This window comes from Lepus europaeus, chromosome 5 (assembly GCF_033115175.1).
Source record: "Lepus europaeus isolate LE1 chromosome 5, mLepTim1.pri, whole genome shotgun sequence".
Lineage (NCBI taxonomy): Eukaryota > Metazoa > Chordata > Mammalia > Lagomorpha > Leporidae > Lepus > Lepus europaeus.
The window spans coordinates 24,271,777-24,297,006 of NC_084831.1; the positions used below are offsets into that span (position 1 = coordinate 24,271,777).

Sequence of the window (25,230 nt, forward strand, 5' to 3'; positions counted from 1 at the left end):
CCAGGGTCTGTCCCCTCCCCCAGCCTCCCTCCAGCCGACTCCGCCTAAGCGATGGTGGCCTAGCTATTTCTTAGGTACCACAGTCAAACGGGTGCCTGAGGCCTCCGGGGCTGCCTGCTCCGTCTGCCCGGAGCGCCCCCTTTCCCCGGATGTCTGAATGACGCATGCATTTCCTTCCTGAGTTCGCCGGGCTTAGCTCCGTGAAGCCTCTGCCTGCCCCACTGCGAACTGCAACCCAAGGCCGGCGTCGAGCCCGGCGCTCAGGCTGCCGGCTGGGACACCCACGTGCCGTGCCAGAGTGCTCAGTTTGAGGCCCGGCCCCAGCTCTGGACTCCAGCTTCCTGCTGATGCACACCCTGAGAGGCAGCACTTAGGGCTCAAGCAGTTGGGTGCCTGCCACCCACATGGGAGGCGTGGGTTGCTCTCGGCTCCCAGCTTTGGCCTTTACGGGCATTTGGGGAGTCAAGCAGCAGATGGAAGCTGTCTGTCTTCCTCTCTCTGCCTCCCAGACAGACAAACCAACCCCCCTGCAACCTTCCCACCCCTCGTGCCGGTTTTTCCTCCACACTGGTCACTCTCTCCTAACACACTCCAGCATCTCCTCCCACGTGACCGTAAGCTCTGTGCACACCCATTAACTAAACGCTAATTCTTTCAATTAATTGACTATTGATGTCTGTTAGGCGCCAGGCACGGTGCTCAGCATTGGCGCCACGAGGTGATTAAGGCTGCTTTTAAGTCTGGGGGGTGGGGGGGGAATCGTAGCAGCAATTAGTAGTAGCAGCTCATGTATCTAAGGCTTCCTCCGTGTCAAGCGCTTGCCGACATCACAAAGACAACGCGGGCGAACATCGATTACGACAGACTCTGCCTTCACGCCTGACCTCGTGTTACCCTCACCAGGATCTATAAGGTGAGGGTTACACTAGCTTTACCGCCAAGCACGAGAACAAGATTTCAAGGCTCAGAGATGTCAGGACGACGGCCGCGGGGGTGAGGGTCGACTGTGAGAAACACTTCGGGTCAGACTGGCTCCGGACTCGGATGCGGGGACCGCGGGAAGGGGCTTTGGCTCCCAGCTGTCGACTGGGGCGGATCAAAGGGAACGGCGACAGCCCCGTTTGGGACGCGATGCGTTTGAGGTGACTGGGGGCCACTCATGGACAGGGGCCTGAAGAGATGCTGGGGGCAGGCACCCGGCGGGGAGGGACAGGAGAGGGGCTCCCCTGCTCTCCAATCTCTTCAGCAGCTGCTGCAGGAAGGGATTCAGGGGCCGCGAGACAAAGCGCGCGAGGCACTGCCGTTGTCCCAGCGGCCCCTTTAAGAAGCGCGCTCCCCGCGCCTAGCCCGCCTAGTATGCAAATACAGCGGCGAGGCGGGAGCGCGCCGCTGATATCCGGGGACTGGGCTACAGCGGTTAGTCCTCTCCCGGCCGCCGTCGCCTCCGACATATTGCCCGCAGGAGCTGCGGCGGCGAAGCGGAGAGCGCCGGGGGGAGGAGATGGGTGAGCAGAGCCGGTCCGGCTCGGCCCGGCAGCGAGCGGGCGCGGGGCTCCGGATGGCCAAGCCGCTGCTAACCGCTGGTGCACGCGGACAGCCCTGCGACGGGAGGGGGAGGGGATGCGGGAGCAGACGGGACCCCGCCCCTCCTGGCGTTTTGCAGGGTGGGGCCTCTGTGGTGGGGGCGGGGCACTGGCGTGGTGGGCGGGGCTTCCCTGGGAAGCGGGTTTGTGGGGGCTTTGGTCAGGGCTGGAAGTGGGGCTGGGACCCGCGGGGGGTGTGGTCGTCACTCTAGGGGCGGAGCTTGTGGGCTGCAGACGGGGGTGTGAAAGCGAGCTTTGCGGGCTGCTGGGGCTAATACTGGGGGCGTGGGGCGGGCCCGAGGCTTCTCAGCCTCCGCGAACCCCCCTGGCTTCTGGACCGAGAGGGCTTTGATTGGCTTGTGGGCGGGGCTTCTGGGCTGACAGTTGTGCGGGGGCGGGGCTCCTGGGCTGAGTGGCTTTAGGTGGGTGCAGAGCTGCAGTAGAAGGGAGAGTGGGTGTAGGCGAACTTCTGGCTGGGTGTGCTTGTGTGGGGCTTTCTAAGCCAGGGGTGAAGGTGTGGGGGCTTTTTGAGGCTAGGGCTCCTGGAGACGTGGGCAAAGCTTCCAGGCCGAGGAGCTAGGGGTGCGGTGTGTGTGAGCGAAGGCCGCCGTGTCGCCGGGAGGCGCGAACAGCTGATGACTTTAGTTGGGTGCTTAGGAGCTTTGGGCAGGCCTTTTGTGCAGCGTGAGTGGCTGGGAGCCTGGGCTAGACTCTCAGCCTCGGCAGTTTGTGGGTCCGGAACCACAGCATCTCCCAGATCCCACCTCCTTGGCCACATGCTTGGGCCTCGGGTCCTGCCCATGAGACACCAGGATGCTCATGGAGCTGATGTCAGGGCGTCTGGGAAAGAGCTGTCTAAAGGTGTCCAGAAACTTGGATCTGAACGGGCCCCAGCGCATAGCAGAGCTGGGAGCAGGGGACCCACTCCGTACTGTCTGTGACACAGACCCAGGCATAGTTCCCTGATCTGTGACCATCCTATCCGGGCTCATTCACTCGTCACCGTATGTTTGCTGGGTGTGAGGTAGGGGTAGGGGGTGCAGCAGTGAAAACAGACGACTCCCGATCTCACTGGCCTGTGAAACCTAGACAATGAACGTGTTCACAAACGAGTAGGACAAGTTCAGAGTCAGTAGTTGTGGGGGCAAAACAGAAATAGCATAGAGGATGATGGGCAGCTACTTCCAAAATGTTGACCACTGACGCACAAGTCTCCTGACAGTGCAGCACGCTTGGCTCACTGAAGAGAGAAAGGCCACAATGGCTGGCGCATGGGGTGGGCCTGGAGGTGCGAGGCAGAGACTAGTAGGAGAGGAGGTTGAGGGGGAGGCGGGGGCCAGATGTGAGACTTTTGTGAAAGGCAGGCGGCCTGTCGAGCTGTGAGCGCTGTGTAGTTGCTGTCATCCTTGACCTGTGCCCTCTGGCTTGAGGACCTACTTTATGTTGAGCCCCGCAGGAGGACGAAGAGGTCCTAACAGGACATCTTACTGTCGAAACCCACTCTGTGAGCCAGGATCCTCCGGGGGCTCTGGCGGAGGCCACGCTTCCAGCGCGTCTGTGACCAGTGTCCGTTCCCGTACCAGGTAAAGCACCTGCTGTCGGCTCCCGGGAGCAGTGTGGACGAGGCTCTCCTTGACTGGGTTGTGATATCCTAGATGGCAGGTGGGGACTGGGGGTGGGGGGCGGCAGCAGAAAAGACCTAGAGGGAGCTTGGCTGAGGGCGGTTACAAGGATAGAGCAGGCACTAAACCCAAGGGCCTGGATTCCAGTTCAAGTTCTGCACCTGAATTGCTGGTGACTTGGACAAGTTTCCTCCCCTCCTTGAGCCTTTTTCTCCTCCTCTGTAAAATGAGGTTAATATTTCCTTCCTCCCTTGGAGTGTTGGAAGTCCTGAATAAGATTAGGAATAGGAAAAGGCTTTGACAGGCAGGAGAGAGGGTACTCCATCCTTGCAATGAGCTGTTTCTCTAGCCTTACCCCACAATCCGGGGCCCCAGAGCCATTCCGGGTAGGGATCTCAGGTCAGCTCCACTCCTCTCCCTTCCTCTTTCCTTTCCTTTCTTTCTCTCCTTTGCTTTTCTTGCTTAGATTTATTTATTTATTTAAAAGTGGAGAGAGATGGGGCCGATCCTGAGGCCTAGTGGGTGAAGCTGCCACCAGCAGTGCCGGCATCCCATATGAGCGCCAGTTCGAGTCCCGGCTGCTCCATTTCTGACCCAGCTCTCTGCTATGCCCTGGGAAAGCAGTAGAAGATGGCCCAAATCTTTGGGCCCCTGCAACTGTATGGGGGACTTGGAAGAAGCTCCTGGCTCCGGCTTGAAATTGGCCCAGCTTCAGCCATTGCTGCCATTTGGGGAATGAACCAGGAGATGGAAGACTTCTCTGTCTTTCTGCCTATCTGTAACTCTACCTTTCAAATAAATAAATAATTCTTTAAAAAATAAAATAAAAGGGGGGAGAGAGAAACAGATTTTTTTTTGGACAGGCAGAGTGGATAGTGAGAGAGACAGAGAGAAAGGTCTTCCTTTTTGCCGTTGGTTCACCCTCCAATGGCTGCTGCGGCCGGTGCATCGTGCTGATCCGAAGGCAGGAGCCAGGTGCTTCTCCTGGTCTCCCATGCGGGTGCAGGGCCTAAGGACTTGGGCCATCCTCCACTGCCTTCCCGGGCCATAGCAGAGAGCTGGACTGGAAGAGGGGCAACCGGGATAGAATCCGGCACCCCAACCGGGACTAGAACCCGGTGTGCCGGCACCGCAAGGCAGAGGATTAGCCTGTTAAGCCATGGCGCCGGCTGAGAGACAGATCTTTTATCTGGGCCAAGCCAAAACTAGGAGTCTGGAACTCCATTTGGGTCTTTGACATGGGTGCAGGGCCCCAAGCCTTTGGGCCATCGTCCACTGCCTTCCCAGGTGCATCAGCAGGGAGCTGGATCAGAAGCAGAGCAGCTGGGACTGCAACAGGCACCCTGATGTGGTCTGACTGCGCCGCGAGCAGCTCAGCCTGCTTTGCTTCAGCACCAGCCCTTCTGGTCCGCTTCCAATGTCGTTCCCTCCCACCTCCAGGAGCAGTTCTGGGACAGGCCTCTCCAGTCCTCCACTGGCCACCCAGACGGTTGTGCCTCTACAGCACTGTAAGATCCCCGAGCTGCCAGTCCAGGCCAGCATTCTGTTTGAGTTGCAGCTCTTCTTCTGCCAGCTTATAGCCCTCTTCGTCCACTACATCAACATCTACAAGACAGTGTGGTGGTATCCACCCTCCCACCCACCCTCCCACACCTCCCTGGTAGGTGCCCAGCCAGGGCCAGCTCTGTGTGTGTCTGTGCGTGTTCTGTGTGGGTATTAGACATGGTTGGTTCAGCTTAGTGTAGCCTACAAAGCACCACTGTGGTGCTTTGGGCCCTGTGCTGGGCTCGGCATAGGATGTGCAGAAGGAACAAAAACTAATGATTTCTTGAGTATTGCTAGAGGGCTTATGTTTCACTCTGGGCATTGTAAGGGGAATGGAGATGACTCTGATACAGGTTTGCCTAAAGCAGCTCCGGGTCTTAAGGCCTGTAGGGGAGGTGAGTGTGTCCAGGGGAGGAAGGAGCTCTGTGAAGAAGAAAGGGTGCAGGGACAGGGGCATGGGTGTTAGGAGCAGGAGGGCCTGCACAGCACTCCCTCGGCCCCAGGGACTGCCCACTTCCCTTCTCTGGGTCCTGGGGTACTCCTCTAGGTACTTTCCTGGCCTGACTTAGCGGGAGGCCTATTCAGAGGATGGGGACAGCCTCTGTGGAAAGGACCGGGCAGGGGGAGGCTGGTGTCTGGGGAAGGGGCCCATGTGACCCCCAGGCCTCTGCCTCCGACAGAACTTCCACCTGATCGACTTCAACTTGCTGATGGTGACCACCATCGTTCTGGGCCGCCGCTTCATTGGGTCCATCGTGAAGGAGGTGACTGGGTCCTAGAGGCTGGCCAGGGACGTTGGGATCCCCTCTCCCCCTGGGGGCGCCCAGGAGACATGCCCAACATTTCAACCCTGACATTTCCTTGGGGCTCTCTTTGGACGTGGTTGAAGGACGTTAACCACATCCCAGTGGCTTTCGGCATTTATGGGGCATTGGAGAGAAGGATTCGCCTTGGCACACTCGACCCAACCTGCTGTGCCACCTGTCCCTGGGTGGGATCACAGGCCATGCGGGGTGCGGGGGGCTGGGGCATAGCCCCTGTGGCCTCCATCCAAGGCCCCTTCCCATCCTATCTCGCCCTGACCCAGGCTTCTCAAAGGGGGAAGGTCTCCCTCTTTCGCTCCATCCTGCTGTTCCTCACCCGCTTCACCGTTCTCACGGCAACAGGCTGGAGTCTGTGCCGGTCCCTCATCCACCTCTTCAGGACCTACTCCTTCCTGAACCTCCTGTTCCTCTGCTATCCGTGAGTACCCCTGCCCTGCGCCCCCACTGCCTAGCACCTGGGCCCTGAGCTCGCCGTGCGTGCGGCTGTGACACTGTAATTTGTGTTTGGAGACTCCCAGGCAGTCAGCGACCACGTCCTCCCACGTTGTGTGGTGACCTCCCCCTGAAGCAGGGCGCTTAGACTTCATTGCAGAAGAAGGTGGGCCTCACTTGCTCCTGCTGCTGCCCCTGCGGTCAGAGGAGGACTCAGATCCGTGTGGAGCCCTAGGGAGTCCAAGGGGAATGCACAGGCCGCCTCTCCCCCCTCCCTGTTTGCTTTCCTTTCCCTGTCTCTCTGTGTGTCTCAGTGGTTGTGTAATCTCTTGGTGCTTCCCTGGGTCCGGATCTTGGCAAGCGCCTGCATGTTTGCATGTCTCTGCGTGCGTGTCTCTGCCCGTACGTGCATGTGTATGTGTCTGTCTTGGTGTCTGTTTTGTTCACTCACTCATTCCATCTCACCCGGATTGTTGAGGATGGAGAAATAGTGTCTGGGAAGAGACCAGGACTGCCCCCTTCGTAGCCTGGAATTGGGAGGACTTTGATGGGGTGTCCAGTCTGGCTGCTGTGTGCCAGGCTCCTGGCTGCCTGGGGATTGGCAGTTATTTCTCAACACTGGGCTTTGTGGTTCATGAACCTCCTCAGTCTGGTCAGCCCTCATCCCTGAAAGCTTTCGACCTGGACTGCTCCTCCCTCTACTCTGCATGACCAAAAAGGCAGGGGAGCCCCACCCTCCTTGCTCCACTTCTACCTAATTTTTAATTTTAAGCGTGACAGATGTGTCTTACATAAAAACATTAGACTTTATAGAACCATTTAATAGAAAATGAAGGTCCCGTGGAATCTGAGTCCCCAGAAATCTTATTTTCCAAACATTCTCTATGCTAGTACCTGCATATACACTTTTTTAAAACAAATGGGATTGTGTTATGCATGATATTACATCATTTGCTGCAGTCTTCACACAATCATGGGCCTTGGATATTTTCCCTGGCAGTACATACGGGTCTGCCACATTTCTTTACTGGCCTCATAGTGTTCTGTTGTGTGGAATTTTAGCAATTTGTTTTATTTGTCTATTGTTGGTAAACTTCTGAGTTGTTCCTCGCTTTTTCTTGTTCATAGCAGGCAGGGCGCATTCTTTTATATACATCTTTGCACACCTGTCCAATATTTCTGCACAGCAGAGTCTCAGAAGTATTATACCAAATGATACATCCATTTACATTTTTTATAGTGACTAGCAAATTGCTCTTCAAAAGGATTATCCTGGCTGAAACTGTCATTAACTGCCTTGCCTTAGTTTAACGCTTTCTAGTTAGTACCTGATGAGTCCACTCTAGACACAGGAATCATCCAGTGTTCATATGTTGCTTTCTTTTTTATTTCATTTTACTAATTTTTTTAAGATTTATTTATTTTTATTTGAAAGGCAGAATTACACAGAGATTGAGAGAGAGAGACATCTTCCATCCACTGGTTCACTCCCCAAATAGTCACAGTAGCTAAAGCTGGGCTGATCTGAAGCCAAAAACCAGGAGCTTCTTTCAGGTCTTTCACGTGGGTGCAGGGGCCCAAACACTTTGGGCCATCCCCCGCTGCTTTCCTAGGCGCATTAGCAGAGAGCTGGATTGGAAGAGGAGCAGTGAGGATTCAAACTGGTGTCCATATGGGATACTGGTGCTGCAGGTTGCAGCTTTGCCTACTACACCACAGCACTGGCCCCTTTTGTTGTTTTTGTTTGTTTGTTTTTGTTTTTTTAAGATTTATTTATTTGAGAGGTAGAGTTACAGAAGAGAGGGAGAGACAGAGAGAAAGGTCTTCCATCTGCTGGTTCACTCCCCAAATGGCCGCAACAGCCGGAGGTGGGCAGATCTGAAGCCAGGAGCCAGGAGCTTCTTCTGGGTCTCCCACGTGGGTGCAGGGGCCCAAGGACTTGGTCCATCTTCTGCTTTCCTAGGCCATAGCAGAGAGCTGGATTGGAATAGGAGCAGCCGGGACTTGAACTGGTGTCCATAGGGGATGCTGGTGCTGCAAGCTACTATGCCACAGCACTGGCCCCTCCTCTTTTTTATTTTATAATTTTAAATTTCTTATTGATACAGTACAGAAACATTATAAAAATGAAATCCAGTTGTGCCAAAAATGTAAAACAGTAGCCTTCAAACCTGCCCTGCAGATTTCCCGGCCCCTTTTCTAAAGCATCTCTTTCACTCTCTAATGTTAAGTATTTTTCAAGTTGCTGCTGTAATTCTAGTATCCTTGTACCTTAGTGTATTCCTTTTTAACATTTATTAACTGATTCTGTAATTGGATTATAGGCTCACATTCTTACAATTCAAGCAGTATGAGTAGAGTGAAGAAGTCTCCTGTAACTGCTGCCTCCCAGCCACCTGGTTTCCCACTGAAGAGGCCGTCACCAGTGTGTTCTGTGCACCTGCAAGCGCACGACACACTCGCGTGCACATGCGCATTGATTCCTTGCAATGGCTCACCTCCCATCCCTGCTGTTCCCAATATTTGATAACTGTTAGGATTCTTAATTATCTTTTTTAAAGATAATTTTTTATCTTTAAAGATAATTATTGAAAGTCAGAATACAGAGAGAGGAGGAGAGAAAGAGAGAGAGATTATCTTCCATTCACTGTTTATTCCCTAAATGGTTGCAATGGTTAGGATTGGGCCAAACTGAAGCCAGGAGCCAGAATCTAGAAGCTAGGAGGTTCAACCGAGTCTCCCTCGTGGATGCAGGGTGGGCTGGCTTCCCCTGCTTTCCCAGGCTCGTTAGGAGGGAGCTGGATCAGAAGTAAAGCAGCCAGAACTTCAGCCAGCACTCCGATGCTGGCATCACCTGCTACATAAAACTGCTAGTCCCTTTTTTAATTTTCTGTTGATTATCTTGAATCCCTTTTGTGTAAGATAAGCATATTGGTAACCCCCCTACCCATCCACCTTTATACCTCTCACACTTCCTGGCAGCTGTACTCTTTTCTTTTTTAAAAAAAGATTTATTTGGGGCCAGTGCTGTGGCATAGCAGGTAAAGCCACTGCCTGCAGTGCCAGCATCCCATATGATCACTGGTTTGAGTCCTGGCTGCTCCACTTCTGATCCAGCTGTCCGCTATGGCCTGGGAAGGCAGTGGAAGATGGCCCAGGTCCTTGGGCCTCTGCACCTGCACGGGAGAGCTAGAGGAGGCTCCTGGCTCCTGGCTTCAGCTCTAGCTGTTGGGGCCATCTAGGGAGTAAACCAGCAGATGGAAGACTCTCTCTCTCTCTCTCTCTCTCTCTCTCTCTCTGCCTCTCCTCTCTGTGTGTAACTCTTGACTCTCAAATAAATAAATAAATCTTAAAAAACAATATTTATGTACTTGAAAGGCAGAGTGACGGAGAGGGAGACACACACACAGAGATGCTTCCATCCATCTACTGGTTCATTCCCCAAATGGCTGTAACAGCTAGATCTGAGCAAGGCTGAAGCCAGGAGGCTGGAATAGGGATTCCCAAGTGGGTGGCAAGGGCCCATGTACTTGGGCCATCTTCTGCAGCTTTCCCAGATGCATCAGCAGGCAGCTGGATCAGAAATGGAGCAGCCGTGACTCAAACCAGCACTCCAGAGTGGGATGCTGGTATTGCAGGCAGTGGTTTAATCCACTGCACCATAACACCGCCCCTGTACTCTTATCTGTATTTGGTGAAGCTTGACATTCACATTCTCCTGTATAGTCATATTTAAGTCTCCTTTTCTTTGTCTAAAGCTAATTCTAAAAATTTTTGATATGACAATGTATATGAAAATATCACTGACTGCAGGGCCCAGTTGTGTGCACAGATGACATTTCTTCTCTATAATTAACTGAATTATAATCTTGGGCCTCTTAAAAAAAGAATGTTCCTAGTTTCAAGATAAAATTATTTCACTTTTCTTACATTCCATCAATTGCTTAAAATCATGCCACATTGCTTCATATTTAAATTGTAGCTTTCTTATATAGCTTTTTATTTTTCTTGGAGTTCTAATTGCCTTTCTTTTTTCTTGTTGACAAAAGAATGATGGGCCTTCAGCATGTCCTCAAGTTTATGCAGCCTCTCAGTCATGCTACCTGTTGCCTGGAGTCCATTTCCCCCAGAGACTTCCCTCCTGGAGCCCTCAGCCTCCTGCTCCAGTGGGAGCGCTTGCTCTTTAGGCCTGCTGTGCAGCTCCCAGCCTGGGACTTCCCTTCGCTGCCCTCCTGGCTTGGATCCACTGTTTCCTGGATCCCATGTCTTCCTTTTTCTTGATTTTCTCCCTTATTTTGATGGAGTACGTTATCAGGTAATTTCCTCAATAATGGGTCTGTGGGAGGTATATACATTCTGAATCCTTGCATGTCGAAAAATGTCTTTATTCTACCCTCATACTCGGTCAGTAGTCTGGCTGAATGTAGAGCTCTAAGTTCAAATCCGTATTCTCTCTGAAGTGTGAAGATGCTCATCATCTCTCACATACAGTCCTGCTAGTGAGAAGTCTGAGCCAGTTTGAGTTCAGTTCTTTGTAGATGACCCTTCCCCACTTTCTGAAAGCTCTTGGGAATATTCTGCTTGTCTTTGTTTGAAATCTCACGACAACGTTTCTGGTATGGGACTTCCGTCATCATCCTATCAGCACTGGAACTTCTTAAATATGGAGATTTGGGTACTTCAGCTGAGAGAAATTTTCTTTTGTTGTTTCTTTAACAGTGTCTTCCTCCCTTTTTTTTCTGTCCATCAGATGGTAGACCTCATAGATCCAGTCATCTGTTTCTCTTATTTTCTCTCGTATTTTCCGTTTCTCTCCGCCTCTCCATTTTTCTGCCCCGTCCTTCTTTCTTTCCTTCTCTTTCTCTTTGCTTTGTCTTCAGAGAGATTTCCTTGATTTTGCCTTCCAGCTTTTTATTGAGGTTTTTTTGAGCAATCATATTTCCTATTTCTAAGACCTCTTGTTTTCTGAATGTTCTTTTCTCATAGCATCCTGTTCATGTTTTTAAAATCTCTTATGTTCTTTTAATTTTGTCTTTCCGCTGGGGTCAGTTTCTCTGTTTCATGCTGGTTGTGTAAGTGCGGTTGGTTTCTTTGGTGGTCCAGGATGCTTCCGAATGACAGACTAAGCAGCAGGAGTGCACTTTCTCTCCCTGCAGCACTGGTAGGTGGTAGGAGATTTGACAGTTCCAGGTGCATGGTGGGGCACGCTGGCAGGCAGCCTTTGCTTTCGGATGAATGAATGGTGTGCTGTAGGACAGCAAGGGAGCAGGGCGTTACCCTAAGACGCCTCCATCGAAAGGGCAGGCATTGGACGGCGCGCTGAGCTGCAGCTTGTGATGCCCACATCCCATGTGAGAGTGCTGGGAATCGAGTCTCACCTGCTCGTGCGCACCCTGGGAGACAGCAAATGATGGCTCAGGTGCCTGGGCCTCTGCCGCTGACATGGGAAACCCAGATGGAGGTCCTAGCTCCTACCTGCAGTCTGGTCCAGCTGTAGCTGTTGTAGGCACTTGAGGAATGAGTCAGCGGAGGGACGATCTCTTTCTCTGTCATTTTGCTTTTCAAATAAACATAAATAAATCTTTTTTAAAATGCCACCATTAGAGACCTCTGCTTTCTTCAGTTCAGTTTCTCTGGGGTGGAGAATAAAGGTACTGACCCTCCTTCTTTTTTTTTTTTTTTTTTTAGATTTTTAAACTTTTTTTTTCTCATGTTTATTTATTTTCATCTATTTGAAAGGCAGAGCAACAGAGAGAGTACATGCATGGCTGTCCACTGGTTTATTCTCCAAATGCCCACAATAGATATGACTGGGCCAGGCTGAAACCAGGAGTCCAGAACTCCATCCGGATCCCCCACACAGGTGGCAGAATCCCAAGTACTTGGGCCACTGCCTCCAGGATGTATTAACAACAAGTTGGATCAGAAGTGGAGCAGGGCTGGTGCTGTGGCATAGTGAGCTAAGCTTGCCTGCCGCACCCAAATCCTATATGGGTGTAGTTTGGGTTCCAGCTAATCCTCTTCCGATCCAGCTCTTGTGGCCTGGGAAAGCAGTAGAAGATGACCCAAGTCCTTGGGCCCCTGCACCCGCGTAGGAAACCTGGAAGAGGCTCCTGGCTCCTGGCTTTGGATAGGCTCAGCTCTGGCACAAGGTCCATCTGGGGAGTGAACCAGCGGATGGAAGACCTCTCTCTCTGTCTCTCCCTCTCTCTGTAACTCTGCCTTTCAAATAAATAAATAAATAAATAAATAATTTTTTTTTTTTAAAGTGGAGCAGCTAGGCCTTGAACTGGCACTCTAGTACAGGATGAGGGTGTTAGAAAGCTGCCTTCACCTGCCGTACCACAATGCCCACAGGGACTGACTCTTTGAAGACAGATCTGTTTAATCTCATTTGTTCAGGCCTGCTTCTGACTTGTCCCCTCTATCAAATTTGCCCATTTGAAGCCAGATCTGTCTTGGCTCCTCTGGGCAGATAAACTCCACACTCAGTTTTCTCATGGTGTGGTCTAGACTTAGGCCATCCAATTTGGTAGCTGCCAGCGACCTGTGTTACTGAGCATTTGGAATGGGATAGTCTGTTTGAGATGTGCTTTAAGTGTAACACATCCACTAGATTCAAAAGACTTGGTACAACAACAAAAAAACACTAAAACATCTCACCAACAAATATTCAATGTTGAAATGATAATATTTTACCTATATTGGGTGAAGTCAAATAAAATATGAAAATTAATTTCGTCTTTTCTTAGTAGTGCTACTAGAAATTGTACATTACTAGTGACTCGCTGTATTTCTGTTGGAAACTGTTGCTCTTGACCAGCGGTGGGGAATGTCCAGCCCCTGGGCCGTGTAAGACCTGCAGAATTATGTGGTCTGGCCCTGCCAAGGCAACCTCAGGTGCACTGAAAATTCATTACATGTAAGCAGACTCTTGGTTTTTTGTTTTTTTGTTTTTTTTTCTTTTGAAAGGTACAGTTACAGAGAGAGTTCTTCCATCTGCTGGCTCATTCCCCAAATGGCCACAACAACGGGCTGGGTCAGGCCAAGGCCAGGAGCCAGGAGCTTCATCCAAGTCTTCCACATGAGGGTAGGGGCCTAAGCACTTGGGCCATCCTCCACTGCTTTCCCAGGTGCATTAACAGGGAACTGAATCTAAAGTGGAGCAGCTGGGACTCGAACCTGTGCCTATATGGGATGCCAACACTGCAGATGGAGGATTAACCTATGCTACAGTGCCATAGCAGGCTCATTTTTTAAAAATTTATTTGTTTATTTAAAGATTTATTTATTTGAAAGGTAGAGTTACAGAGAGGCAGAGAGAGAGAGAGAGAAAGTCTTCCATCTGCTGGTTCACTTCCGAAATGGCCACAATGGCCAGAGCTGTGCCAATCAGAAGCCAGGAGCTACGAGCCTCCTCCAAATCTCCCACGTGGGAGCAGGGGCCCAAGGACTTGAGCCGTCTTCCACTGCTTTCCCAGGCCATAGCGGAGAGCTGGATTGGAAGTGGAGCAGCTGGGATTTGAACTGGCGCCCATATGGGATGCATTGCAGGCAGCGACTTTACCTACTACGCCACAGCATCGGCCCCTGCAGGTTCATTTTAAGCTGATAACTGTGTAGGGCCCATTAAAGAAGTTATAAATACACACATGGCCCTTGACAGAAAGAAAGTTCCCCACCACTTTGCCAGAGATGGTTTCTTCCTTATCTGTCAACACATTTCCATCTGCTTCCTAAATTTTACTTCTTTTTTTTTTTTTTGACAGGCAGAGTGGACAGTAGAGGGAGACAGAGAGAAAGGTCTTCCTTTCTGCCGTTGGTTCACCCTCCAATGGCCGCCGCGCTGTTCTGATGGCAGGAGCCAGGTGCTTCTCCTGGTCTCCCATGGGGTGCAGGGCCCAAGGACTTGGGCCATCCTCCACTGCACTCCCTGGCCACAGCAGAGAGATGGCCTGGAAGAAGGGCAACCGGGACAGGATCGGTGCCCCGACCGGGACTAGAACCCGGTGTGCTGGCGCCGCAAGGCGGAGGATTAGCCTACTGAGCCGCGGCGCCGGCCTGCTTCCTAAATTTGTCAAAATCATTTATGTACTTTTGACTCCTCCCCCCTCTTTTTTTTTTTTTTTTTGGCCAATATGGAGTCATTTTCCACATTTATACTGTCATGTGTTGAATGTAGGGATAGGAAGAAATTTGCTATCTTGCATGTGAAGCTGCTTCTAACTTCTGGCCTGTTGGAGAACTCATTTATTGTCATGAAATAATTTAATTCATCACAGGATCTATCTGGAGTCCTTTTTAGAGGCAAAGCCAGGGGGCTTCCTAAGTGCTTGCCTTTGAGTCCAAGTCTCCTCTGTGTTCACATTAGAGCCCCCGCCACCTCTTTCCTACAAGGTGTTTGCAAAATCCCCCTTCAGTCATCTTTCCTACTCCTTCAGAATCATTGGCCTCCTTAGAGACAGAATCACACTGATCTACTCTGAGCCAGTTACTTAGTTGGGTGTTGTTCAAGGACTAACAGAGCCCAAGCTGAGCATCCCTAATCCAAAAATCCAAAATGGGAAATTCCACACTGCAGAACTTTGTTTCCTGCATAAGATTATTTAAAATATTATATATAAAATTACCTTCAGGCCTAAGGTATACGTGAGACATTAATTAGTTTCATGTTTAGACTTGGGTCATATCCTCAAGATAACTCATTATGTATACTCAAATATTCCAAAATCCAAACTCTGAACTATCCCTGATCCCAAGCTTCTGGGATAAGGCACACTCAACCTGTATTTCTGAAAACTCAGGGTAGAGAAGCAATACAAACTATGGAACTCGGGCAGATTAAGATTAAGGAAACTGAGGCTTATTAAGGTTGAGCAACTTGCCTTAAATCACAGCGCTAGCAGGTGGCAGAGCTGGAATTCAGGCCTGTTTGACCATAAAGATTATGCTGTTGGCCATAATTTTTTTTTTTTTTTTTGACGGGCAGAGTTAGACAGTGAGATAGAGACAGAGAGAAAGGTCTTCCTTTTTCCGTTGGTTCACCCCCCAAGTGGCTGCTGCGACCTGCACACTGTGCCGATCCGAAGCCAGGAGCCAGGTGCTTCTCCTGGTCTCCCATGCGGTTGCAGGGCCCAAGCACTTGGGCCATCCTCCACTGCACTCCAGGGCCACAGCAGAGAGCTGGCCTGGAAGAGAGGCAACCGGGACAGAATCCGGTGCCCCGACTAGGACTAGAATCCGGTGTGCCTGCACCAAAGGCGGAGGATTAGCCTAATGAGCCGTGGCACCGCCCGGCCATAATTTTCTAAGATATTTTATTTAACCTTAACGCAGGAAGGATGCTGGTATCTCCTGCTTTTTTTTTTTTTTTAAGAATTTTTTTATTTATTTGAAAGACATAGTTACAGACAGAAGTAGAGCCGAGAGAGAGAGAGGAGGTCTTCCATTCTGCTTGTTCACTCCCCAAATGACCACAATGGCCAGAGCTGAGCTGATCCAAAGCCAGGAGCTTCTTACAGGTCTCCCACAGCGGTGCAGGGGCCCAAAGAGTTGGAACGTCTTCTGCTGCTTTCCCAGGCCACAGCAAAGAGCTGGATCAGAAGAAGAGCAGCCAGAACTTGAACTGGCACCTTCAGTGCTGCAGGCTGTGGCTTTAACCTCCTGCACCGCAGTGCCAGCCCTCCTCCTCCTTCTTTTTTTCTTTTTTAAAGACTTATTTATTTATTTGAAAGCCAGAGTTACAGAGAGGCAGAGAGAGAAAGAGAGATCTGGCCGGCACCTCGGCTCACTAGGCTAATCTTCCGCCTGCAGCGGTGGCACACCGGGTTCTAGTCCTGGTCGTGGCACCGGATTCTGTCCTGGTTGCCCTTCTTCCTGTCCAGCTCTCTGCTGTGGCCCAGGAGTGCAATGGAGGATGGCCCAAGTGCTTGGGCCCTGCACCCCATAGGAGACCAGGAGAGGCACCTGGCTCCTGGCTTCAGTTCAGCGCGATGCGCTGGCTGCAGCACGCCGGCCGCAGCGGCGATTGGAGGGTGAACCAACAGCAAAGGAAGACCTTTCTCTCTGTCTCTCTCTCTCGCTGTCCACTCTGCCTGTCAAAAAAAGAAAAGAAAAGAAAGAGAGATCTTCCATCTGCTGGTTCATCCCCAGATGGCCACAACAGCCAGAGCTGCACCAGTCTGAAGCCAGGAGCCAGGAGCTTCTCCCACACGGGCATCCCCATTTTATAGACCAGAAAACAGCAACCCAAGGAAGCTGAGTTACTTGTTCAAGGACACTTGAATATCACTCTTGGGACTCCAAAAAGTGCTGTTAAGAAATGCAGCATTGTCACTGACCCTAACCCATGGTAGCCCAGGGACCTTTTCAGGCGGTGTCATTCTGGGAGCTGGGGAATTTGAGAGGCCCCAAAATGAAAGAGAAAACTACTTATAAAAAGCACCTCCCGTGATGTGCTGCACATTGTGCCTGGCGCTCACTCACTCTGTATAATTTCTTTTTTTAAGATTTATGTATTTATTTGAAAGGCAGAATTACAGAAGGCAGAGGCAGAGAGAGAGAAAGGTCTTCCATCTACTGGTTCACTCCCCAAATGGCTGTAAAAGCCAGAGCTGGGCCGATTCGAAGCCAGGAGCCAGGAGCTTCTGGGTCTCCCACACAGGTGCAGGAACCCAAGGACTTGAGCCATCTTCTACTGCTTTCCCAGGCCATAGCAGAGAGCTGGATCAGAAGTGGAGCAGCCAGGACTTGAACCGGTGTCCATATGGGATGCCGGCACTGCAGGTGGTGGCTTTACCTGCAATGCCACAGTGCCAGCCCCTGTATAAATTACTCTTCCAGGCTGTCTCACAGTACCAGCCACACATTCAGAAAACAATGCCTTGGCTAATTAGCTCCAAGCCTGCCCTAAAGGTGCTGCTCAAGGAGAGGGAACTGACGTGTCCCAGGGCCCATAGCCGGGCCTGGCGCATCACAGGTGAATATTTGTTGCTGTTCTTTGCTTCCTGCCAGCTACAGAGCTGCCTCTCTCATGTCCACAAGTACCATGCCCCTGTTCTCTGGCGTTGTGTGCACTTCTGATTCACTCATTACTTGTGGTGATTTGTGAGTATCTGTGTCCATCTGCAGTACCAGATAGTCCAGCCTTGAGCCTGGCTCTGTTTCTTCCTTACTAATTGTGTAGCGTCTGGGAATTCACCTCTGAGCCCCAGCTTCCTCAGCACAAAAGGGGACAGAATGACGGGACCTAGCGCTTAATGTTCTCACAAGAAAAGAGGGTACGAGTGAAGCGTTCAGCACAGTGTCTGGGGCGTGGGCTGTGCCCTGCGGATGTGGGCCGTTCCGATTGTTGTCAGCCATCACTAGGCCGTGAGGGCAGGGCCTTGTCTCTGCTTCCTGCTGCCCTCCAGTGCTTGGCATATACTCAGTGTGTGCACTCCACGTGTGTTGAATGGCTGACCATTGGTGGGAGGATGAATGGGTGGGAAGAGGGGTAAATCCTGCCCCTGGGCAGCCAGGAAGCTGAGGCCTGGGGAGGAAGAAGCCTCCGCCTCATGGGCAGGCCGGCCCTTACCATTGTCTTCCGCAGCAGGTTTGGGATGTACATTCCGTTCCTGCAGCTCAACTGTGATCTCCGCAAGACGAACCTCTTCAGCCACGTGGCCTCCATGGGGCCGCGTGAGGCAGTGAGCGGCCTGGCCAGGAGCCGGGACTACCTGCTGACGCTGCGGGAAACGTGGAAGCAGCACACGCGACAGCTGTATGGCCCGGACGCCATGCCCACCCACGCCTGCTGCCTGTCGCCCAGCCTCATCCGCAGCGAGGTGGAGTTCCTCAAGATGGATTTCAACTGGCGCATGAAGGAGGTGCTCGTGAGCGCCATGCTGAGCGCCTACTACGTGGCCTTTGTGCCTGTCTGGTTTGTGAAGGTGTGTAGCTCCGCCCAGGGAGGTAGAGGGCCCTGCCCCCTCCTCCTTACCCTGCTGGGACTTCACCACCCTGCTTGTCCCCTGGGAGCCCCCCTGATTGGATAGATAACTCTGCTGTTTCTTGATGGGATTTCCCACCTGTTCTGCTCTGGAGAACTGGAGGAGCTGCTGTCTCCACCTTAGAATGCAGACAACAGAAGTCACTGGGAGGAAGTGACCTAAGCGAGGTCACCCAGCCCATGGGGAGACCTGGCGATGTTCAGAATTGCTGATAACAAAGAGCAGTGACTGTTTCAGTGGCTCTTCTCACAGGGCCATGCCACAGTTTGCTTCATCATTAAGTAGGGAAGCCGGGGTTCCTCCAGATCGGAATGACCCAAGGCCTGTGCTCATTCTTGCTCATCTGACCTCCTGGGAAGGTGCCTCCCCTGCTGCACAGGACATGTCCGCTGAGTGACTGAGGTTGGCGGGACTTCCTGTCTCTTGAGCACCTGCAATACGCTAGGAGCTTCCGTGTGTATTTCAATCCTCCAGACACCTCTCAGAGGTAGCTGGTGGTTGCTCTTACCCTCATTCAACAGATGAAGAAACTAAGGCACAGAGAAATAAATGCCTTGCCCAAAGTCACAGAGTTAATAAGCAGCAGAGCCGAGGTTTGAATTCAGGTCTGCTGGACCCCAGAGCCTGTGTGCTGGTTCACAGTGGGAGGCAGTGGGAGCAGTTTTTCTGTGTAGAAATCTGACTAGTGCAGTAGGCACAAGGCCTAAGCCTTCTTTGGTAGGTCTTTGATTCTTGGTTTCAGGAAGGCTCCCCAGGATTGTCCTAACCTCCAAGGCAGGTAGAATCAGGGAAGGGAGAGGGTGTGGAGACCATTCTAGCACCCAGGCCTCACTCACCTCCTGCTGCCCCCAGAACACACATTACTACGACAAGCGTTGGTCCTGTGAGCTCTTCCTGCTGGTGTCCATCAGCACCTCCGTGATCCTCATGCAGCACCTGCTGCCTGCCAGCTACTGTGACCTGCTGCACAAGGCCGCTGCCCATCTGGGCTGCTGGCAGAAGGTGGACCCAGCGCTGTGCTCCAACGTGCTGCAGCATCCGTGAGTTGCCCTTCCTTGCTCTACCCGCCCCCGCCCCCCAAGCCCTCCTGGCCAATGTCCAGAGTCACTTGCCCACCCACCCATTGATTGATTCAGTGAGTGAGCCAATAGTTACTGAGCTTGTCTTGTATATTAGGCCTGTGTCCAGGGTTGGGGACACACTTGGGCTAGCTTCTGGGACTTGAATCAGCCCTCCGAGATGGGCTGCCAGTGTTGCAAGCGACAGCCTAACCTGCTGAGCCCCAATAACGAGACATGCTCCCTGTTCTTGGGTACCTTGCAGTGTACTGGAGATGGAAGGGGGACACGTGATAAAAGCTCACAGACTTTGTCATTCACTGATTTATTTATTCAGTCATTGATGAATTTGTTGGGCAGTCAGTCGTTGCTTCACTCCTTTTTCATTTGTTCATCCACTCGATCATTAGATCACCTGCTCTTTCCGCAGACTTGACTTCTCCATGTACATTTACATTATGGTTCCAATGCTTGTACTGAGCCAAGGAGAGCCGTGGAGGATTTTGAACAGTGAGGGGACCCATTCCCAGGTGTGCTTTGGAAACTCAGCGTTGGTAACAGGACAGTTGGTAGGATAGCCTATGGTGAATCCTGGAGAGCCACGGGAGGACATAACAGATGAGATTCTCAATGAGTTCACAGTCTGGTGGGGGAGCTAGCTTTGCACACAAGTGTTTGGACCAGCGGGGTGAAGACGCCTGGCTGCATGGTGGCACCACACCCAGAGCAGAGGCAGAAATCACCTGCTCAGGAGCCATGAGGTGCTAGGCTCTCCTCCCCTCAGCTTGGCTCATCCCCCTTAGGTGTCTGTCAGCATTCCTGTTGCCCTTGATCAAAGCACTTTTCGCTCCAGGTTATACTAATTTTCCTGCCTGTATTCCCTCACTAGACTGGAAGCTCCTCAAAGCCAGGACCACCTCTGAATCACATCTGAGTCTTGGGTCCAGGACGAGGCCAGGCAGAGAGGAGGCCCCTAGGACAGGTTTGTAGAGGTCAGCCCGTGGAGAAGCAGAGATGCCGAGGGAGGCCACAAAAGCCGAGCCTCCTGGTGTTGGCCCTCTGCACCAGGCAGGTCCATCCCTTTCAGGCTTGGACCAGGTGGTTCAGAAGAGCAACTGGGGATTGCTGAATGGGCCAGAAACGGGGGTGGCTTAGCCTCAGGCTCTGAGGGCAGGGAGAATCAGGACGATGGAAGTGGAGGGGGTGTCTTGCCCAGAGGTTAAGATGCCGCTTGAACACCTGCATCCCATATTGGAGCGCCTGGGTTCAAGTCCCAGCCCCTCTTCTGATTCCAGCTTCCTGCTAATGTGTGCGCTGGAGGGCAGTGGGCAGTGCTCAGCCGGTTGGATCCCTGATACCATATGGGAGACCCAGGTGGATTTCATGGCCCGGCCCAGCCAGGGCTGCTCACATGCTCTCTTTCTCTCTGCCTTTCAAATATATAAAAATATAATTTAAAAAAGAAAAAAGAATATAAAACTTAGCTGATTAGGAGAATAAAGCTGTCCTTGGCTCACTTTACTCATCAGGTAAGATTCGTGTTTGTTTGCGTGGTTTCCTGCTAACGACCAGGGTCCTGCCAGGCTTGTCTGCCTCATCTCTTCCCATGGGCAGCTCGCACTCCAAGCTCGCCAGATGGAACTTCAGGTCCTCACGTGCTTTCCCCGGCTCCGCAGCCAGGCTTTTGCACGTGATGTGGCTCCTGCCTGGAATGCCTTTGCTGCCTTCTCTCCTGGTTGGCTACTCCTGATCCTGCAGCACTTGGTTTCCTGCAGGAGCACCTTCCTGACCAGCCTCAGTGGGCTGTGCCCTTCCCCTCTGAGAGGCCCTCCCTGCATTGCCCCGTAACATCCAGATCACTGCACTTACTTTGTGCTGACTGCTCAGTAACCAGGCTGTCGTCCAAGCACCAGAAGCTACTGGAGGTCAGGGCCCTTGCCTGTCCTGCACCGAGCTGTCTCTTGGCTCCCAGCAGAGTGCCTGGTTTACAATGAAGATGCTGCAGACTTGTGTATATTGTGTATAATCTTTATGTGTGTAGTTTTTTTTTAAATGTGTGCACAATATGCAAATTTTACAGTGTATGATTCTTTAAGTTTTGATGAAGGCATATATTCCCATATAACCTGCCACCCCTGCAGCAAGACTAGAACATTTTCAGCCCCTCAGGAAATTTTTTCGTGCCCCTTCCCAGTGACCCCTCCCCACCAAGGCAACACATTTCTGCTCTCTTTCCTTGTATAGATTAGTGTCGTCTATTCTAGAACTGGATATAAATGAAATTATACACAAGATACTCTTGTGTCCAGCTTTCTTTCATTTAACATATTGTCTGCGAGGTTCATTTGTGTGGATGTATACAACATGATAACTAGGTTTTCTTTTTTATGATGTTTTTATTCTAATATATGTTTTATTTATTATTTGGAAAGTAGAGCATGAGAGATAGAAGGAGAAAGATCTCCCATCTGCTGGTTCATTTCACAAATGGCCACTATGGCCAAGGCTGGGCTAGACCAGAGCCAGGAATCTGGGTCTCTCACATGGACAGCAGGGACCTAAGCACTTGGGCTAGCTTCTGGTACCTTCCCAGGTGCATTGCAGGAAGCTGAATCAGAAGTGGAGCAGCTGGGACTTGAATCAGCCCTCCGAGATGGGCTGCCAGTGTGGCAAGCGACAGCCTGACCTGCTGAGCCCCAGTACCGAGTTTTTAATTGAACGAATAAGGCAGGAGAGTGGGACTGAGGAAGGGGCTGCTTGCAGGCTATGGTTCGCAGTCTTCTGGCCCAGGAGCCTGGGGGTTTCTGGGAGATCTCAGGAAACATTAGAAGAAAGCTCTGTGGCCCTCTCTGTGCCAGGCTTTGTGTTGTGCTCCGAGGACACTGGGTTGAAGTGGATGCCGTCCCTCCCTGAGGGGCTGCAGCCTAGTGAAGCATACAGAAAGGGAAATAAGTGAGCAACGCTAGGGAATGAGGACCAGCGCAGGCGATTCAGGGAACAGTAAAGGGTTTGTAAAGGGTTTTGAACTCGGGAGCGCTGGAGAATGGCTTTCGCGAGGAACTCGTGTTTTGAAAGATGATGAGGGGCACAGTCTAATTGGAGGCAGTGGCTTTAGCAGAGACATGAAGTGGTACTGTGTGCTGGGGGAACAGTTCAGAGCGGCTTGATCATGAGCTGCGTGGTGGGAGTCGTGGCTGCCATGAGGATCTCGTTGTGCCAGATCCCGGGGCCTGGACCCCAACGTCACCAGGAAGCCTTCAGCGCATTTTTAAGCAGGGCTGATCCAGCTCAAGTTGCATTTTACAAAGACCATTCAGGCAGCTGTGTGGTGGACTCAATAGATGCTAGAGACAGACCAGATGAAGCAAATGCACCCAGAGAGGAAACAGTTTGCTTGCAACCCTTAGTAATTAGTGTTGGTTCTAGACCTTTAGACACCCCGTGCAGTGGACTTCTCATGGTTCTTAACCCATTTCATAGGGGAAGCGACTGGGACCCAGAAAGGGAAAGTCATGTATCTAGGTGATAGAAATGGGAGTAGAGCCCTGGTGATCACCCCCCGTCCAGTCTTCGGAGACACCCGTTTGTGGGTGACCTGGGAGTAAGGGGCGCTGTTGGCTGTGCCTCCAGGTGGACTGAAGAATGCATGTGGCCGCAGGGTGTGCTGGTGAAGCACAGCAAGAATGTCTACAAGGCAGTGGGCCACTACAACGTGGCCATCCCCTCCGACGTCTCCCACTTCCGGTTCCACGTGAGTCGCTTCTCCTGGGAAGGAGGGTTGGGGCCTGTTCTGGAGGGCAGGAGGGTGGGCAGGGCAGGAACGTGATGTCATAGCAGGAGAAAGATCTTTTCACTGTTTCCCAAATCCAAAGGAAGACGCTGTACACATGCAGCACCACAGCCATACAAATGACTGTTTAATAGCTACGGCTTTCTTTGTGACAGATCCTTCAAAATACTGGTTCCGGCTGGGCACTTAGCCTGGTGGTTAAGACGCCATGTCCCATATCAGAGTGCCTGGGTTTGATGCCCGGCTCTGGCTCCCGAATCCAGCTGCCTGCTAATACAGATCCTGGGAGGCAGCAGTGATGGCTCCAGTGATTGGGTTCCTGCCTCCCATGTGCGAGATCTGGATCAGTGTCCTGGCTCCTAGCTTCAGCCTTGGTGCAGCTCCAGCCATTGTAGGCATCTGGGGAGTGAACCAGTAGATGGGAGCTCTCTCCTTTTTTCTCTCATTCTCTCTCTCTACCTCTCAGGTGAAAAAAACAAACAATTAAAAAGGTAAACATTGGATAGAGGGAAAGAAGACAGTAAACAGAAGAAGGGGTTCCAGACAGGGAAACAATAATCCCTGTCGTGTGCCAGGCACTTTGCTGAGCACTTCCCATGCACCCTCCGGTTTAGTCATCTCTGAACCTGTGTGGGAGAGAAGTGCCAAGGCTGCCCTGTTTTCCGATGCTGAAATTGGCTTGGAGTTAAACTCGGCCGAGGGTGCCTTACTGGGAAGCTTGGGAATTGATGGTAACAACGCAGGTTCTGATGGCAGTGACTCATGATGGGAGTGATTCAGCACTATGGAAAGGGCTGATCAAAATCATCTAGGCTAGTGCCCTCAGGTTTATTTATTTATTTTACAGTCAAAATTCTTTTTTCAACAGTCAGAGACCAAAGCCCAACACATAAGACTTCATGGCACTGCTGTATTTGAAGAGATTGGCACCCCTTTCACTTCCCACCTATCCCTACCATAGCTCCTAAGGGGCCTGCTTGGAACCTGGGGGAGAGCTGTTTTGTGACATCACTGATCTGGGCTGATAGCTTCATCTCACAGTTGAGCAACGTGAGACCCAGAGAGGGAAGGGACTGGCCAATAGTCTTGCAGCCTGGCACCGGCAGAGCTGAGCCCGGCGTCCTGACCTCCGGGCTGCCATTTCCTGCTCCTTTTCCTCCCAGCCTGTAAGCAGCTCTTGCAAAATTGGGATCCCTAGACACTGGGCACTCTTTTCAACTGATCACATTTTCCTTGAGTCCCTACTAGGTCCTTACCCTGAAACACCAGGTAAGAATGAGGTATTGCCATGTCCTCTGGAAGATTCCAGCCTAGCTAGGGATTCTAGCATGAAATAGTAGGCAACTGAGGCCAGAGTCCACAATAACTTTCCATGCCTGGGTGATAAGATTCTAATTTGTTCAGGTCTAACAATACCCAGAAGGATGACCTACAAACAGGTGTTGGTTTTAGACCAGAAAGAGTTGGAAAGCAAACAAGACCTTCCCAGAAAGACTTCCTGGAGCAGGTAGAGCTGAACAGGATCTTAAACAACTTAGGTGGGAAGCAGCAGTCCTGTCAAAGTGAACACAGGCAAAAGCAGACGGGGTGGCAAAGCCCATACCCAGCCCTCCAAAGTCTGCATGGGGTTCAAGAGCTTATCCCCTTCACTGGCCCACCTGGATGGAACCCCCGTCCAAGAGCAGGCCTTCCAGTCCATGCCTACCCTTTCCTGGGCAGTTCTTTTTCAGCAAACCTCTGCGGATCCTCAACATCCTGCTGCTGCTGGAAGGCGCTGTCATCGTCTACCAGCTGTACTCTTTAATGTCCTCCGAAAAGTGGCACCAGACCATCTCCCTGGCCCTCATCCTCTTCAGCAACTACTATGCCTTCTTCAAGCTGCTGCGGGACCGCCTGGTGTTGGGCAAGGCCTACTCGTACTCAGCCAGCCCACAGAGAGACCTAGACCACCGGTTCTCCTGAGCCCCAGGGTGACTCCAGGGACAGCAGCCAGGCTTCAGCCAGGGGATCCCTGGCAAGGGGCTCTTGGGGAGGGACGAGTTGGGGAAAAAACAAAAAGAGACAAAAAAATCCACCAGAGCTTTGTATTTTTGTTACTGTTTCTTTCTTTGATAATTGATGTGATAATGAGGGGAAAAAAGTACTATTTTTATACAACCAGCAAGCCTGTGTCCTGTGGTTCTTCCCCTCCTGCTTGCCTGTCAGGAAGAGAGCAGAGCAAAGCAGTGTGGGAATCTGGGGCTGCGGCGACCCTGTTTTCTCCAGGTGACCACGGTGGCACAGTGCCGCCTGCCGGATGCTGGCCTCAGTCTTAACTCGTGTGCCAGCCCGAGGAGGGAGGTGCTGCCACTCCTGCAGATGAAGACCTGAAGCCCAGCTATGGTGA

The 25,230-nt window shown here is 51.7% G+C and overlaps 1 protein-coding gene across 7 annotated transcripts; it reads left to right on the top strand.

Moving 5' to 3' along the window:
* The first annotated feature begins 1,400 nt into the window (after positions 1-1,400).
* Positions 1,401-25,000, top strand: TMEM39B (transmembrane protein 39B). 7 transcript variants are annotated; one of them, XM_062190857.1, is made up of 9 exons: positions 1,401-1,505; positions 3,040-3,166; positions 4,646-4,865; positions 5,431-5,514; positions 5,838-5,992; positions 17,597-17,936; positions 18,849-19,036; positions 22,685-22,805; positions 24,564-25,000. In XM_062190857.1, the coding sequence occupies exons 1-9, from the start codon at positions 1,502-1,504 to the stop codon at positions 24,804-24,806; spliced, it is 1,482 nt and encodes a 493-aa protein (XP_062046841.1). In that variant the 5' UTR covers positions 1,401-1,501; the 3' UTR covers positions 24,807-25,000. The 7 variants fall into 7 exon arrangements, with proteins under 7 accessions (XP_062046841.1, XP_062046839.1, XP_062046838.1 ...); XM_062190855.1 differs by lacking the exon at positions 1,401-1,505 and adding an exon at positions 1,535-1,664 and having other exon boundaries at positions 17,600-17,936; XM_062190854.1 differs by lacking the exon at positions 1,401-1,505 and adding an exon at positions 1,648-1,664.
* Positions 25,001-25,230: the final 230 nt, after the last annotated feature.

Coding starts and splice junctions, on each gene's coding strand:
- TMEM39B (XM_062190855.1), top strand. CDS start 1,559: ATGGCCAAGCCGCTGCTAACCGCTGGTGCACGCGGACAGCCCTGCGAC. Junction 1,665..3,039: donor CCCTCCTGGCGTTTTGCAGG/GTGGGGCCTCTG, acceptor TGAGCCCCGCAG/GAGGACGAAGAGGTCCTAAC. Junction 5,993..17,599: donor CTCCTGTTCCTCTGCTATCC/GTGAGTACCCCT, acceptor CTTCCGCAGCAG/GTTTGGGATGTACATTCCGT.